We start from the raw sequence: 17,597 nt of genomic DNA on the forward strand, positions 1-17,597 counted from the left end.
CTCCCAGCATCCGAGAGCGCGCAGGAAGCGGCTGACCTTGCTGACATCTGTCCCCAGCGCCTGGCCGGGGCCTGTCCCAGGAGACGGAGACACGGCTGCCCTCTTGCTGGGTTTCTGGACAGACACTCGGAGTCATCTGGGTCACGTCCATCAAGGCACCCCCGCCCCGCCTCCCGGCTCCCGTGGCGGGTCCAGCCCATCCCCTAAAGAGCTGCTGAATGCATCCTTGCCTCCATCCCCTGTTTCCTGGACAGCTGGGCTCTCACGTGGACTTGTGCACCTTTGGCAGCTGCTGTCTGCACCCCGCCCCTCGCCCTGCCCCCGCCCCCGCACTCACTTTGGAAGGATGTCTGTCTTTCCAAAGGCACCCGGGAGACCGCATGGCCCATTCCAGCCCCTCAGAGGGAAACCTCCTGTGTTCCCAGAGGAGGAAGAGCCAGGTCCACCCCAGTCCAGCCCTTTAGCTGCCTGCTACCCAGACCCACACGTCTTCTCCGTGAAAGAGGGCTGCCTTTCCAGAACAGAGTCCCTCCCCGATGTCTCCTGCAGACATGCCCGCAGCTCACCTGAATCCCACTCGGTTCAGGCGCTCTGGGACCTCTTGGCCAGCCTGGCAGCCCGTGACTAGGATGGCGAACATGACACCTAAAATGAAGGAGTAGAAAGCGAATGCGAGGGACGGCCCTGGTGGCCCAGTGGTTGGGAATCCACCTGCTAACACAGAGAACACGGGTCCAGTCCCTGGTCCACGATGATTCCACCTGCCGCGGGGCAGCTGAGCCCGTGCACCTCAACGAGAGAACTCACCCCAGCGAGAAGCCCACTCATCGCAACTGGAGCGCAGCTCCCGCCCCCTGCGTTCAGAGGAAGTCCACACGCAGCAATGAAGATTCAGCGCAGCGCCCCTGAAGAGTGAATGGGAAAATCACAGCCGGTATCCCTGGATTCAAAAGCAGAGCGGGGGACGTGAGGCACACTCACCCCGAGAGGAGAAGCCAGGGTTCCGGCCCAGACCTGCCAGGAGTGCCTCCTCGGGGGCTCTGTCCGCTCCCGCAGCCTCCGCGGCTGTCCACTAGGACACCCCCCGCCCCGGGCCACGTCTCCACAGCCCTGTGACTCTCAGCTTGATGTAGGGTAAAACCCAGAGATATCCTCAGGGGTGCACACCTGCATCCCTTGCTTCCTCGGCTTGACGTGAAGGAGGTGGTGTGATTCTCTAATAAACTTATCCTTGTTTCCAAATTTCACATTCTATCAGTTCTGGCCAGTAATCAAAAGCAGCCAATCAAGAGCCACAAACTGTCGCTGGGTAGCACACTTGGCTCCAGGACTGAGCTTTCTGTTTCCTAGCAACAGAATTCAGCGCCCTGCTCATCCCCGTCCTCAAGTTCCGTCCTGGTCTCTCACCAGGCCTCCGGGAGCCTCCAGCTTCTGCCGCTGGACTGGGGCTGCATCCCGGCTGTGCTGCTGCGACCCCCTCCGGGCTGTCGGCCCAGGTCAGGAGGCCCCGACCTTGTCTCCCTCCCCACCTCCTTTCCCCTTCCAGTCTCACTGGGTTCCAGCCTCTCCGTCACCTTGGATTCGAGTCATAAGCATCGAGAACTCCATTCCCCTGACTCTTCCCGGTAAGAGTTTTCAGTGCACGGGCATGAACTCATCCATCCACTCTGACTTCCTAAAGTTTTCCACCTGATAGAGATTCTTGGCTCCATCAATCTTTAGTCAGCCTCCAGAACCTTCTCTAGGCCCCACTTCCTTGTAGGAGCCAATTTCAGCAAGAATCCTTGTTTTGCCATTTAGTTGCTAAGTCCTGTCTGAGTCTTTGCAATCTCGTGGACCGTAGCCTGCCAGGCTCCTCCGCCCTTGGAATGCTCCAGGCAAGAAAAATGGAGTGGGTAACCATTACCTTCTGCATGGGATCTTCCCAACCTAGGGATCAAACCCACGTCGTGCAGCAGGCGGATTCTTCACCACCTTTACCACCGAGCCACCAGGGAATCCCGACCAAGTCTGTTTATTCAGAACCAGCCCCTCCGTTGCTGATCAGGCTCCTTTCCCTCCCCCCATCACCAGGTTATTCTGACCACCTGGCCTGCCTGGGGCAAGACACCTGTCGGGTCAGTTTAGCCAGAAACCCCCAAAGCCCTGCTGTTTCCTCTCAGTAATTTCCCATCTCCTGACTCCCCTCCCTGCTCTGGGCTATAAAAGCCCACTCGCCATGCTGCGTGTAGCAAGGAGGCCAGTCTGCTTCCTCAATAGCAAAATCCTGTCCCCATGGTCCCCATGCATGCTGCGATGGTCCTGAATAAAGTCTGCCTTACCGTCTTTAACAAGAGTCCTCGAATTTTTTTTTTCTTTAACATGTCAGACTCCTAACATCGCAGCCACAAAAACCTCGAGGCCTGAGTTTCAGAATGGAGGAGCCTGTTTATCTCCGTGTGCCCCCTCCCTCTGCTTGGGGGCCCCTCCCCAACCATCCTGCGTCCCCTACATCCTTTGGCAGGACAGCCCCGATTTATCCGCCCAGGTTCAACACAGACCACATCTCTCTTTGGAACCGTGTTTGTCAAGCAAAGAAAATTACAGTCAGAAAAATTATTGGGTGGGCAACCAGCATTTTAAGAAATGAATTAGGATAGAATTGAACATGTCAGAGAGTGCTGAGGGTATAAGTATTGTTCTGTGAAACTTTCATTTCAAGTGTTTGTGTGTCTGTGTGAGTGTGTGTGTCTTAAGGACAGCACTTCTGAAGACTGCTCTTCTGGAAGCGTTCCTGGGACTCCCTTACTGTAGCCCACAGCCCGCGTTGGGGAGACCCTCCTGTGGGCCAGGCGGCTGTCTCAGCGCTCCATCACTGCACACGGGACTATGATGGCTGCTTTCCCAAGCCAGCACACATCTGCAGGGGCCAAGGGCACGGCTGCCCCACTTTCCTCCCCGACTCCTCCGGCACCTGGCGTCTTGCAGGTGCTCAGCAAACAGACTTTGAGGAAAGGAGCGTCCAGGATGTTCAGAGAGAACACGATGGAATGCAAGGTGCAAGGGTTTTACCCTGTACACCCTTCTAACAGGATGAAAGGCTGCAATCAAAGGAACGAATTGTGAAGGTGGAGATGCAGGCATCCATGGTGGGCCCCTGCATTCCAGTTGAGGGACCCCCTCCCTGGGCTGGGGGCAGAGGAGACACGAGGCACTGCCCTCCTGCCCCCCAATTCTCAGGGGCCCGGGTTCTGCAGCACCTCCCTGCCAGCCAAGGGAGATGGGCAGCTGCAGCTGGGAAGACACTGAAATGGGAAGTCAGAGGATGTGATTAACCAGGACCAGAAACTCATGAAGAAACTCAGCCTGGACACAACCATATTACAGCACCAGCCTTGTCCAAGCCCCTGGCCCAGGCACCCATGGAGCCGACCCCTGGGACCAGACAGACCACCTGGCCTGAGCCTTCTCCTCTCTGCCTGTTTGGTTCCCCCACAGGGGGTGTGTGGCATACATGTGTGTAAATGCTGTGTGTATACATGTGTGTGGTGTGCATGTGTGTATATGTTGTGTGCAGTGTGCGTGCGTGTATATGCTGTATGTACATGTTGTGTGTATATATGTACATATTGTGTGCAGTGTGCATGTATGTGCTGTGTGTATACACGTTTGTGGTGTGCATGTGTGTACAAATTGTGTGCAGTGTGCATGCGTGTATATGCTGTGTGTATACATGTGTGTGGTGTGCATGTGTGTATATGTTGTGTGCAGTGTGCGTGTGTGTATATGCTGTGTGTATGCATGTGTGTGTGCATATGCTGTGCACATGTGTGCGTGCGTGTGGTATGCATGTGTGTATCTGCTATATGTACACATGTGTGTGCCTGGTGTGAATGTGTGTGTATGCTGTGTGCACGTGTGCATGGTCCTGGGAGAGCCATATCCTCACACCCTCACGGCAGGCTCTGCGGTTCCTCCGGGGCCTCCCCAGCCAGGACTTAGGCGGAAGGAGGGACCAGTGACCTTCCACCTTGGCTCCTCCCAGCTGTCAGTCAGTGCCCGGGCCCTCCAGTGGCTCCTGAGAAAGGGTTGCCGGCTTCATCGGGACCTCGTGGGTGCCCAGCTCCCCTTCCTCATGCAGAATCCAGAAGAGCCTCGGAATCAGGAAGGACGAACCCTGCAGCAGGTCCGCAAAGGGGCGGGCAGTCAGCGCTGGGGTGGACAGTGAGCCTGGATGCTGCAGGGCCAGAGCCTCGCAGGGCGGAAGGACGACCCTGAGGGCACCTAGACTTGCCAGCATGTCCCGCTGAGGGGACAGGAGAGGGAGGGGTGGGGATGGCCACACTGAACTCAGAGGACGCGCTTGGTCCATCCTCTGGGTTAATACAGGCGGTCAGTCTCCGGAGGAGGAGCTGGAGACCCAGGACTGGGCTCTTGTGAACAGCGGGCACCAAGACGACTCACCAGGGCCAGGACGGTGGTCAGAAGGGGGGTGCTTCAGAGGGGCCAAGACAGGGCTCCTGGGACGTGTGCCCGGCCTTACGGGTGCCGGAACTCAGCTGACTCTGCACGGGGCCAAGGCTGTGCTGTCTGGGGGTAGAAGGACGCCAACATTCAACTCTGAGCAGAAAAGACAAGGCCCATCTGGGACAGCGGTCCAAAGACTCCTCTGCTTGGAACAAAGAGCGGTGCCCCCACCCCCGGCAAGGTCGGGGACCGAGCACCGCACGCAGGGGAGGATATGGGCCCCGAGGGCTGGCGGGCCAGTCGGCCCGGTCCGCAAACTTTACACTGGCCGCCCGTCTTCCCCGCGAGGGGCCCCGGACGCGGGCGCGGCGGGCCGTCTTTGTCGCCACCCAGAGGCGCGGCTCGGGCGCTTTGTCCCCTCCGCCGCCTGACTCCCCCGCCTGTACCAGGGCCCGCGTTGGGCCCCCGCGGCGCCGGGCACGCGCCTCGGGAGCGCCCCTCGCCTCTGTGGCCCGCGCGCCTGGATCCTGCGCGCAGCGACGCCCAGAGCGGCAGGGCCGGCGTCCCCGGGCTCGGCGGGCGCGGGCGCGGGCGCGGGCGCGGGCTCGGCGCGGGGCGGGCCGGCGCGGGGCGCAGTGGGCCGGAGCCCGGGCGCGGCGGCGGCGGCGGCGGCGGAGGATGGCGCGCGCGGGGCCCGCACGTGGAGGCCGGCGCGGGGGCGCGGGCAGGGCCGGCTGCTGAGACGCGCTGCTGCCCCCCGCGCGGGCGCCGCGGCTTCAATGGCGCCATCGCCCAGGACCGGCAGCCGGCAAGATGCGACCGCCCTGCCCAGCATGTCCTCAACTTTTTGGGCGTTCATGATCCTGGCCAGCCTGCTCATCGCCTACTGCAGTGAGTACCGCGCGGCCCGGGCCCCCGCCCGGCCCTCGGGTCCCGGCCCCGGCCCCCGATCCCGGGCCCCGGCTCCGGCGGGGCGCCCCTCGGGCCGCCCGGAGTCCGTGCGGAGTTGCGAGCTCGGGGCGCGCGGTCCCCCGGGTCCCCACCGGCCCTCCGCTGGGCCAGGAGGACGGGGGTCCGGCACTTCCGAGGCCGGCGCCAGCGCTGAGCCTCCCTCCCCCGACTCCGGGGCAGGGCCCGGGCGCCAGGCCCCGGGTGGCGCGGCGCGTCCCTACGCGGCGATGCCCGCGGCTGCCCGGCGTACCGCCGCCGCTCCCGGCCCAGGCCCACGATCCGAGCTGAGCCGGCGGCTTCTTGGCCGAGCCGCGCGCTCCGGAGGCGGCGGAGGGTCTGGGGCGGGCGGGTAGCGCTGCCAGGGGTGGCGGCGAAGCGCCCTACCCGGGGCTTTCCGCGGGCGACACTCGCTCGGGGAACGTGGCGGGGTGGGGGGGGGGACGCGGCGGCCGATTCCGAAGCGGGGCGCCCGGGGCAGGAGCGGGGCTCGGGCTAGGACGCGCGGCTGGAGCTGCTGGCTTGCAGGGAAGCAGGCTCGCCGGCGCTCTCCTAAAAACAGAGAAGTGAGGGGTGGGGTGCCCACTGCCGCTGGCATTTCGCGGGTAGCGTCCGGGGACCCGAACCGGGTGACCCTCGTGGCTCTGGCGCGGGGCCGCGGGCTCGGGGCTGGGGTGGCACGGGTTGGTGGGCGCCTGGGGCACAGGCTGGGGTCTGCCTGGCTGCGTCGGGGTGCGCTGTGTCAGGGGCACAGGCTGAGCACTGCGTGAATGGGAGGTGGTCGGACATGGAGCCTAAGGACTGGGGTGGGGGTGAGTAGTCAGTGCTCCAGACACGGGTTCGCGGCTGGTTGGGGTGGGTGGGGAGTGGTCAGCGTCCGGGCATGGGTTCCCAGCCGGAATGGCGAGGGCTGGGGGTGGGGAAGGTTTCCCCCGCCGGCCGCCTGGCACAGGGTCCGGGTCCCTTCCCACCCCAGCAGGAGGAAGGGACGGGCGCTGAGAAGCACCTGTCATGGAGAATTGCCATGGGCGCGGGAGGCGATGGAAAAATATGGATTCTTTACAAAAAAAGAGAGAGAGAGAGAGAGAGAGAGGCCGGCGGCGTACCACGCTCCCCGCCACCACCTCGCAGCCCCCGCTCGGCCTCCTAGCTTCCAGCCCGAGCCTTCGCGCTCTCCAAAATGGGACCGCCGCGGGCCATGGAGACCCTGTGCGCGCGGGTGCCCCGTCCTCCGACAGTACCCCCCAACCCGGAACCCTGGGGAATCCGTGCTCAGAGCGGGAATGGGGTGGCTGGTCTGAGCCGGGCTGTGCGTTTCCCTACAGTTGCCAGCCGCGCTGCGGTGGGGAGGGGTCTCGGAGCCGGAAGGTTCCCTGCGGGGTCACAAGCCCAGCTGCCCGGGCTGGCACCGCCTCCCTGGGGAGGCACCCAGGGGCCTCTCCTCGTGCGTTCCGGGGCTGTCTGCCTGGAGGGGGAGGGGGTCTGGGGCTTGAGGGAGGAGGCCTGCGTCCTCTCCCCAGCTCCCTGCGGCCATCTCGGGACCCTGGGGCAGGGTGCCCGGGCCGGGGCAGGTAAACTCGGGGCTGGAGAGGAGAGGCCATGTGGATGCACTTCCTGGTGGCGGCAAGGGAGAGGGGACAACCACAACCGCCCCTGTTGGGAGGCGATTTGTGTCCCTGTCCGCGTCCGCTGCCGCTGTCCCTTGCTGGCTCTGGGGAGAATATCTCGGTGAGAACCCGGCCACCACAGGCTGGCTGGGGAGGCCGCCCTCGGGGTGGGGAAAAGATCAACCGCTAATTGTTGTTAAGTGTGTGACACCTCCGCCCGTGGCTTCAACACTTCCCGCCCCAGGTACACCAGCCAGGGCCTTTCCTTTCTCGCCTTCCGCTCTGTGTGGAGCCGCTGCTCGCTCCACCCCCGCGCCAGCACTGCTTGAACCTGAAAGGGAACCCCCTCTCTCTGCCATCTTGACACTCACACCTCTGCCAGACGGCCGCCTGCGCCCGGCGGGGGTCAGAGTGCACTGTGCCCGCTGCTCAGACACTTGGCGGAACCCGAGGTCCTGTGGGACACTCAGGCTGCCTTTCGGAAGCCTCCAGGGCATTCTAGAAACAGCTCTTCCACCAAGACGAGGACATGTGGTAAAAAGCGTCTTATTATCCAGAATGGCAGAAATCATTAATAGTGGAAGCTTGGGTTCACCACATTTTTATGGTTGTCTCCATGGAATCCGATAATTGACAATAAGGTAACGTTTGTGGACACACCCCATTACACCAGAAAGGCACTTGGGGAAATTAAAACCTTTCGGTAAAATAGGAAGTAGACATATGCACTTGGAGAAATTAACGCATGGCACTGAAATTCGAAATAGACATAATAATGATTGATAGCTTGGAACAGCAGTCTTGGAGAAAAAAGAACCCCCCCCTCCTTTTTTTAAAATTGATAAAGCAAATAAAATGCAAATGGAACAGTCCCTGGGATTTCATTCTCTTTTCCAGTATATCTGGGATGAAGAAGAATAGTTAGCATCCGTGTTTGTAAATTGTTTTTGTTATCTGTCAGGATTTTTATTACCCGAAATGTTTTTGTGTTTTGGAGAAGATCTGTCTATATCATTAATTAGGGAGACTGATAACTCACCATACAGGGTTCAGTTATCCTGCCTGTTCAATCTGTGCATTTTGCTGCAGCACAAAAGGTGTTCACTTCCTGGCACTGCTGAAAGAGAACTGGAATATTTCCTGGCCTGGTTTTCAGTTAGGGGTGCTCTGCTGTTCTTGGCCCCTGAAAGCCTGGCTTTTTTGCAGCCTGCTGAGCTTCATGTTTAAGGACATGGGCTCCACCCTCTGGCTGGAGAAAGACCTGCAGTCCACCAATTAGGTTAGTTGCTATAGTGACACAGCCTTGTCATTTTCTCCTGTTGGGGAAGAATTGCCAGGAGAAGCAGGAAGGGGAATGGGGCCCTCGATGGCTTTCTTTCAAGATGCGTACTCCATGTCTGTGTACATTCCCATTACAGCAGGGCTGGGCGCTCGGCAAAGAGGCGTCCTGGGGAGGTGAAGAGCTCAGATGAGACCCTGAAACTCTCCGTCTCCCTGGAGGGGGGAGATCTCTGTCCTTTCGGCTTGGAAAGTGCTGGCCTAGGTCCTCTTCCCCTTAGCATATCCAGAGCCAAGAGGTCTGTCTGGACTCGGTTCTTGGCTAGAGTGGGACAGCTCTGGCCAAACCGGAGCGGTTTGCTTGTATGCTGTGCTCGTCCTAAGACCTCGAAGATGCGGTCTCTCGTGCTAGCTTGCAGCGTTTGTTGTTAAGTCACTAAGTCATGTCTGACTCTGCGACCCCACCGACTATAATACACCAGGCTCCTCTGTCCTCCACTGTCTCCCGGAGTTTGCTCAAATTTGTGTCCACTGAGTCGGTAATGCCGTCTAACCATCTCACCCTGTGCTACCTCTTTCTCCTGTTGCCTTCAATCTTTCCCGTCAGAGTCTTTTCCAATGAGTCAGCTCGTCGAGTCAGGCTGTAATAACGATGAGAGAGGTGGAGAGAATGGTGAGCTAGAGGCTGCCTTAGGACCCTAAGCCTTGACTTGATATTCCTGCACAGGATTTAATCCGAAAGGTGGAGAAGGCTGTGCTTTCATGTAGACTGTGAGTCCCCCATTTGGACAGGCTTGATGGACAGCCATTCCTAGCGTGTAAATGTTGGGAGGGAAGTCCGTATTTTAAAGTACAAGGGAGCAGGGTGGGAGAGGCAGTGTGCCTCTGTTTTTGACTTTTGATTTTTTCAGAATAAATCTCATCAGGATTGAATGGCAGCTTCAAGTTAAGTCTCGTGTCATCGTTCACACACAACTACCACAAACAAGTTCTGAATTGTTGTTGATCCATTAGAATACTAACCAAGCGTAGGCTCTCTGGTGCTGCGTTTTCTTTACAAATACAATTTATTGCATATTTAGGAGAGATTAGGCCACTTTCCTGCTGTTCACATTTTATTTCTGGGATTTTCCAAGAGGTAAAATTGAAAGTACTGGAAACTTAATGAAGTGATGCCATTCAGAAGTTTATTTCTTGTCTTTTTTTTCCCTCCTACTGAGTTTTTTATTTGATGAATTTCTGGCAGGAGAAGATGTGCCCCGTGTGTTTCTTTCGACCATGGAGAGACAGGGTACCTGTTGGTGGGTGTGTGTTAGCGGAACTCCATGCCCAGGGTGGGCGTGAGGTGGGGAGGGGTTGCCCCCGGAAGCCAGCCAGGCAGATCGGTGCCCCCCCACCCTTCCCCTCGCTCGTGTGGCCAGGAGGGGCTGCACCCTGCAGGTCTCCCCCGGGGGGCCTCGCACCCCTCCCTCTCATCGAGGCCGGGAAACAGCGCAGCCAGGAAGGAGGCCATGTGCCGCTGCTCAGCCTCGGGCACCAAGCGTGCGGGCTGACCCGTGCCCTGGAATTCCTTGCTCCGGACCTGCCCCTCGACGTTGCCGGAGTGATGTATGGAGATCAGTCTCTGTGGCATGAAGTATTTTCAGGTGACTTTTATGGGCGTAATTATGGGAAAATGTTATGATAATGTGGCACCAGAAAAGGGAAGAAAAGCAAACATTAAAATCCCCATTTCTTTATATAGCTCCGCAGCTGCGCTGAGTTAGAAGGGCTCGTTTCTGCATCAGAGCCGTGGTGCTCTGGAGTTAATGACCTCCACCGCACGCCACCTGTCACCCAGAGCCCCGGGTGCCGGCCCAGTGGCGGGGAGGAGAGCAGCTGACAAGGGGGCCGTGGGGCAGGTTCCTGTGCGCCGGGGGGCGGCCGCGGGGCCTGCGGGCTGTGTGCATTTGGAGGATTGTGGCCTGGGCTGGCTCCCGGGGCCGAGAGTGCCTGGGGCAGGGGGGTCCGTCTGTCCCTGCAGCCTGGCACGCCATCCGTAGGCCCCAGAGCTGGGCCAGCACCGCGCAGCCTGCCCCAGGGTGCCCGCAGCGCCTGGGAGGCCTCCAGCAGCCGCCTGCTCCTCCCTCCAAGGGCCCCTCGGTGCGGGTTCCACCCTGGAGGGACGCTGACGGAAGCTCCCAGCAGGCCGCACACACTGTCTCCGAGGCCCAGCTTCCTGCAAACATCCTGGCCACTGGCAGTGGCTCTGGGCAGCCAGCCCCATCCCTCCTTCACCCCGCGGACGTGGTGGAGGGCGCCCACAGGCTTTGGGGCACTTCCTTATCTGTGCCAGTGGCAGGCAAGAGTCGGGCGTCTCCACCGAGGCCGGCGGGATTCCTCCGGCTCCCCCGGGGCCTCGCCGCATCCTCGGGCATGGGGTTCTGGGTCTGATAGGATGGCGGCTCCGTGGTGAGATGCCCCTGGAGAAACCACACTCCTCTCATGCTGTTCTCGCCTCCCGGTCGGTCCCAGGCCCTGATGTGCCACCTGCTGTGGGGTCAGCCTCCCCCCTGGAGGGCTGGCCTCGGAGGGGCTCCACCCAGGGACCCGGCTGTCTTTCCAAGTGTGTTGAAGGAGGCAGGAGCAGGGGAGACCCAGCCCCCGCATCTCCGCCTCCATGTGTCCGTGGGACAGGGAGTTGGGGAGCATGTGGATACAGAGACAGGTGAGACAGTGGCCTCCTGGGTTCGCATCCTGGGGGTGCCGGATGGTCCACACCAGAGGCAGCAGAGGAGGGGGCTCTCCGTGGGCCTGGCGCCCCGTTCTTCTGGGTCCTTGCCCGGCCTCTCTCCAGCCTCAGCCCGTCCCAGCTGCTCAGCCCCAGGCTCTGGCCCTGAACCCCCTTCCATCCCTGGAGCTTTCTCTTGCCCTGCCCGCCTCCACCAGGGCCTCTGTGTTGAGGACAGCCTCTGGCTCTGACCCTGTGCCCAGCCTCCTGGAAGTCCTTCTCCCAAACACCCCTCGCCATCCTCCAGGTCTGTCTGCAGCACCATCAGCGGAGTTCCTCGTGTACACATCAGCGTCATTCTCAGAGGGCCACTGTCTCCAGGCTGGCTGCCAGGAGCTCCCCGCCCCGGCTCCCCTTAGAATGGTGTTGGCACCCGCCGCTCCTCCCTACGAACATCACTCAGGGCCTGACCGTCACGGCTGACCTTTCCTGCCCAGGGAGGTCCCCTCCGCCCCTCTGTCCTAGCCTGGCGGTGTCTTCTGGGGCCTGCACCCCGGGCTCCCTCCGTGAGAACGTGTGTGTGCTGGTTCTCTCCTGAACACCTGGTCTCACTGGAATGTCCTGCTGCCCACGGGGCCCCTCCCGCGGTAACTGCCCACCGTGCTGTCACGAATGCGAAGCGGGAACCTGGAGTTGGACTGGTCCCCGGAACACCCCCAACCCCCAGGTTTGGAGACCTCCTCCTCCAGGAAGCCTCCCCCGAGTATGCCGGCTCCTCTGCCTCACCACGTGCTCCCTGTTCATCCGGCTGTCGAGGCTCCACCCCACCCCCAACCTCATGGTCACGGCCGGCCTCTCCAGGGCAGGGTGCTCAGCGCAGCGCCTCTGGTTTACTGACGGCTGCAGCATGGTTTTCCAAGAGGACAGCCAGAACTGAGTGCCTGCAGAGACAAAGTGGGGAGCCAGGGCTCCGAGCTTTTCAGGACACCCTGTCGCCCAGGTGGGTCACATCTTCCCGTCTTGGCGTCTCGGGAGTCTAGCACGAGAGGCTGGTTCACGCGGTGGGGCAGGTGCCCCCAGGGTCCTGGCTGACGGCCTGTGACGGGCGGCTTTCTCCTGAGCTCGCTTGGGAGAGTTCATCTACTGTTGAGGAAAGTCAGTGCCAGCATTACGAGCATCTCCAAGCTCACTCACTAAAGTCCGCGGTGACGCAGTGACGGAGGGTCGTCCTGGCCTGGCTGACCTGCCCGGGAGCAGGTCGGCTGGAGCTGGGCCAGGTCCGGCGTCTCCTGCTGCAAGGTACCTGGGTGAGGGGAAGGGCGTTGCAGGTTCTCCAGGACCTGACTCACATCTGACTTTACTGAGCGTTGAGGAAGAGGGTTCCAGAGCACACCCACGGCCTGAAGCCCTGGGTCTGGGGGACCCGGGCCGTTCTCCGGAGGCCTTTCCTGTGAGGAAGCTGCAGAGCTGAAGCGCTGGTGCCCCGCGCCGCCCTGGCTGCCGCTGGACACAGGTGAGTGGCCCCTCCCGGCACTGTTTCTAAATTATGTTTCTCTGCAGGAGCTCCATTACCTGGTAGCACTTCCCCGGATATACTAAATGCCATTAATGGGTTGATAGGGCTCGTGTTAATTAATTGATACTAATTTATGGTCTTCGCGGCTGCTCTGGTGGCTGGAGCAGGCCGGCTGTGGAGCCACGCCGGGTCTGCCCCAAGTTTCCCTGCAGTCCATCGCTTCTCTTTCCTTCTCCTGCACATGTGGGGGGCTCTGTGGCCCTGACAGGGCGCCATGCTGGGAGGTGGAGGCTGGCCTGGGCACCCAGCGCCTCTGAAACCCTCTCGCAGGCTTAGGCCTTCCGACACCAAGGTCCCAGAGACGTGGCAACCCCCGTGCCTCTTTACAAAGACTCCGACCGAATCGAGATGAGTGTTCCATGGTCAACAGCAATGCGTCTGCTGGCGGCGGTCGGTGCTCGGTCTGTCTTAGCTTGGTGTTCATCATGAGGTTCCGGGATGAAAAGGGGGCAGCTTCTAGAGGCAGGGGCAGCAGGAGCCCACGTGGGGCGGCGGGGTGGCGGCCGGCCGCCTCCAGCTCTAAGGCCTGGAGTGTGTGTGGGGGGGATGCACGCAGCTTCATCAGATGCGGTCGTCATGGAGATCTGCAAGATGCTCCAATTGCCGTCACCATCTCAGGGGGCAGAAGGCTTCTCTCTGTCGCACTGGGAAGTGGGCAGGACACCCAGAAACCTCTGTTCCCTCAGTGTGTCAGCCCCGCCTCTGGCCATGGGCCTGCCCGTGGGGCCGGGGCCCTTGGAGAACAGTCTGCACACCACAGGCACCTCCCTCGTGATCACTGCCCTGGTTTGACCCCTCAGACCTGATATGCTCTTTGCTCCCCCTGTTTTCTTGGGGCCAGTGAAGGGGCAGGCACTTCTGAGAGACAGAGGAGCCTGATTCAGCACCGCCAAGCAGAGGTGGCAGACCGGAGTGTCCTCGGTGGGACTCTCTGGGGCCTAGAAAGTTCCCCGGGGCGGGCCAGGCCACCTGTGATGGTGGACGCTCCGTGCAGCCTCGTCCTCTGCCAGCACTGGGCAGGACGCAGCTCTGGCTTTGGGTGACCTGGGCCTTCACCAGTCAGATTCTCATCGGAGTGGCTGAAGCTTCAGCACGTCCTCTCCTGGGATCAGGCGGACGCCATGTGGGAGGGTCAGGAGCTGGCCCTGTCCTGCAGGGCCTCGTGGGCTTGGACTCAGGGTCCTCGGGGCCCATGTTTGCCAAGCGTGGCCACATGTGAGCAGGTCCAGGTCTTGTTCCTGTGACCTGGGCTCGTCTGGAAGGTGGGGGTGTCTCCACTCACAGCAGCAGACAGGAGCTCCCCCAGAGGCAGGGGCTCTGGGCCCGCCAGCCTCTAGCCATGTGGGCTCTGCCATTACCCTGGCTGGGACCCACTCTGGGCAGGACCTGGGCTTCCCGGTGTTCATATTGTCCTTGTCGCTGGGTCAGGGCCTGCAAAGAGCAGGTGCTGCAGGTGACTTATCTGGGCTGACTACCACTGTCAACCATTCACACGTGTGTATGAAAAAGGCTCTGAGCAAATGTGGCCGATGGGCGTGGGGTGGACCTGGAGGGACCCACCTGCTTTGACCCTGACTTCCTTACCTGCTTGGGGAAAGAGCCTTTACCAACCTTTTAATACAACAAAGTTCCGAGAGGAGACAGGTCATCCAGGCCCCGGGGTCCTCGTGGCTGGCGCCTCGTCTTTTTGCCCGCCTGTAACCCTAATGGAGGCCCCGTTTGCCCCTGGACTCTCCCCTCTGTGGCGCCTCTCACCCCTGCCCCATCCAGACTCCCACGTGGAAGCCTGCCTCCAGGGTCCACCCAGGGTCCTGCAGAAAGCCCCCAGCCTTCCCCAAGCCTGGCAGACTCCACCTCCCAGGGCTTTGGTGACCGAGGCCAGACCTGCTGCCCAGAGGGACGGATGCTGTCACCCCAGGGCTGTCCATGCAGTGAGGCTGCCTGGTTCTCACGGGCCGTCCTGGGAGAGGTGGGCACCAGCCCTCCTGTGCCGCTCAGCTTCAGTTCCAGTGGACGGATGGACCTCCAGGCACGCAGCAGACAGTGTCCACTTGCTCCTGGGTGGACCTGGCAACCTTCCCAGCTCGATACTGCTCTTCATCTTAGAGGACAGTGGGACTGAAGGAAGTCAGGAGTGCACCCAGGGTCCCAGTGCGGGTAGGGGGCTACAGAGCAGGACCTTCTTCTGGGACCCCCAGCTGGTCCCAAGGGACCTGGGAGGCTCGGAGAGGAGATTTGTGATTCGGGGGGCGGGGTGGAGGGATTGGGGGAGGAGAGCATGGTCACAGCGGGGGCTCCCAAATGGGATCTCGGAGGCCACTGCAGGGCTCCCTCCAGCTGGCAGGCTGGGGCCAAGGGTGTGCACTGGGGAAACTTTGGGTGCTTGGGTGCCTTGCAGACTTCCTGCCCCAAGCCTCCTGTGAGCTTGCTGAGCAGGGCAACTATGGGTGCCATCCCCCACTGTGGGCATGCCTGCTTGCAGCTGGGACACACATTTGCCTTTGGAGTTGAGCCAGCTGCATCTAGAAGCTCCCGTGCCCAGGAACCCACACACAAGGCTGCAGCCCTTCCAGGAAGGACATTTCTTGAGCTGCTGCTGGAGGTGCCAGATTTCTTGTGCTTTGTGATATTCAAAGTGGGAGATGGGCAATATGGTTTTCTTTTTATAGAAGGAGAAACCAAGGCTCTCAGAGGCCCACCGTGACTCCCAGTCTTCCCCACGTGTGCAGAGGCTGGGAGGTGAGCCAGGCTCGGGACTCCTTGGGCTTCCCAGGTGGCGCTGGTGGTGAAGAACCCGCCTGCCAGTGCAGGAGACACACGAGATGTGGGTTTGATCCCTGGGTCGGGAAGATCTCCTTGAGAAGGAAACTGCAACCCACTCCAGTCCTCTTGCTTGGAGAATCCCATGGACAGAGGAGCCTGAGGGGCTGCAGTCCGTGGGGTCAGAGTCGAACAGGACTGAGTGACTCAGCACACACTTGCGCCGGACTCCTCAGCTCTGGGTCTTGCCAGTAACTTCTGAGACACCTGCTCCCCATGAGGTGTGGGGTCGGGTGGTCACCGGCTGACTGACCAGGGCCGCCCAGCACTGCCACCAGCCTGCGGTGCTGCCTGGGGACTGAAGGCCAGCCTTTACCCAGAGGCATCCCAGCAGCCTTGGCGTCTGGCACTGCATCTGCAGAACTGTCGGCCTGAGCGCACCTGGCGCGGACCGTCGCCTCTCCCGGTGCGTCAGGGTCCCTGAGACCATCGTCAGGCTCAGAAAAGCTGTGAAGGTTGTGGGGACGGCTTGCTAGCATGAAGGGCCCAGATTAAATCGGCAGGAGGGACAGGTCCACAGAGACACTGTCTCCAGGAGAGACCAGGCCCCAGGGTGGCACGGACTGCACTCTGTTCCCCAGTGAGGATGTGTGACAGCATGGGGTGTCACCAAGCAGGGGACTCACCTGGGCCCTGGGGCCCGAGTGGTTACTGGGGACCACTCGATGGGCAGGCTCCAGTGCCCTAGATCCTAACCAGGAAGAGAGAAAATACGACCTGAAGGGGTGTGGAGAAAAAGGATCCTTCTTACACTGTTGGTGGGAATGCAAGCTGATGCAACCACTGTGGAGAGCACTATGGAGATTCCTTGAAAAACTAGCAATCCCACTCCGGGGCATGTACCCTGAGGGAGCCAGAACCGAAAAAGACACCTGCACCCCAGCGTTCACCGCAGCACCGACTGCAACAGCTAGGACGTGGGAGCAACCTAGACATGTATCAGCAGGTGAACGGGTAAGGAAGCTGCAGTGCGTACACTCAGTGGCGTATTACTCAGCCATGAAAAGGAGCACATTCGACTCACTTCTAATGGGGTGGAGGAACCTAGAGCCTGTTGTACAGAATGAAGTAAGTCAGAAAGAGAAAGACAGATACCATATGTTAATGCACATCTGTGGACTCTAGAAAGACGGTACCAGTGATGCTCTGTGCAGGGAATGAAAGGAGACACAGACATAAGAACAGCCTTTTGGACTCAGTGGGAGAAGGAGAGAGTACCGTGATCTGAGAAAAGAGCCTTGAAGCATATATGTTACCATATGTAACAGATGGGCAGTGGCAGTTGATGAATGCCGCAGAGGACGTAAAGCCCGTGCCCTGCGACAGCCTGGAGGGTGGGGGGAGGGGCATTCGGGGGGGGTGGGGGGACATGCGTGCCTGTGGCTGGTTCATGCTGACGTGTGGCAGGCACCATCACAATATTGTAATTATCCTCCAATTAAAATTAATTAATTAAAAATATGAACTGACCAATTGCCAGTGAGAAAATTGAATCAGCAATTTTAAAAATCCCAACAAAGAAAAAGTCCAGACCAGATGCCTTCACAGGTTCAGTTCAGTTCAGTCGCTCAGTCGTGTCCGACTCTTTGCGACCCCATGAATCACAGCACGCCAGGCCTCCCTGTCTATCACCAACTCCCGGAGTTCACTCAGACTCGCGTCCATCAACTCAGTGATGCCATCCAGCCATCTTATCCTCTGTCGTTCCCTTCTCCTCCTGCCCCCAATCCCTCCCAGCATCAGAGTCTTTTCCAGTGAGTCAACTCTTCACATGAGGTGGCCAAAGTACTGGAGTTTCAGCTTTAGCATCAAGTAAATTCTACCAAATGTTTGGAGAAGAGTTAATCCCTATCCCTCTGAAGTTATTCCAAAAATTTGCACAGGAAGGAATATTTAACAAACTCATTCTATGAAGCTAGCATCACCCTGATATCAAAACCAGACAAAGATAGCACACAGAAAAGTTTACAAATCAATATAACTGATGAACATAAACATGAAAACCCTCAACAAAATACTCGCAAACTGACTTCAGTGGAACATTAAAAGGATCATGCATCACAGTCAAGTGGGGTTTCCTTGTTTTTTAATGTCTGCAAATCAGTGCAGATACACCACATTAACAAACTGAAGAATAAAAGCCATATGGGCACCTCAATAGATGCAGATAAAACTTTTGGTGAAACGTAACATCTCTTTATCATAAAGAAAA

The 17,597-nt window shown here is 59.6% G+C and overlaps 1 protein-coding gene across 1 annotated transcript in view; it reads left to right on the plus strand.

Moving 5' to 3' along the window:
* Nucleotides 1-5,225: 5,225 nt before the first annotated feature.
* Nucleotides 5,226-17,597, plus strand: part of TAFA5 (TAFA chemokine like family member 5) — a 158,302-nt gene continuing 145,930 nt past the window's right edge. The window contains exon 1 of the mRNA XM_068971565.1: nucleotides 5,226-5,337. Within this exon, the coding sequence (XP_068827666.1) occupies nucleotides 5,226-5,337 (112 nt within the window). The remainder of the gene's footprint in view (nucleotides 5,338-17,597) is intronic.

The sequence above is a fragment of the Capricornis sumatraensis genome, chromosome 4 (genome assembly GCF_032405125.1).
Source record: "Capricornis sumatraensis isolate serow.1 chromosome 4, serow.2, whole genome shotgun sequence".
Classification (NCBI taxonomy): Eukaryota; Metazoa; Chordata; class Mammalia; order Artiodactyla; family Bovidae; genus Capricornis; species Capricornis sumatraensis.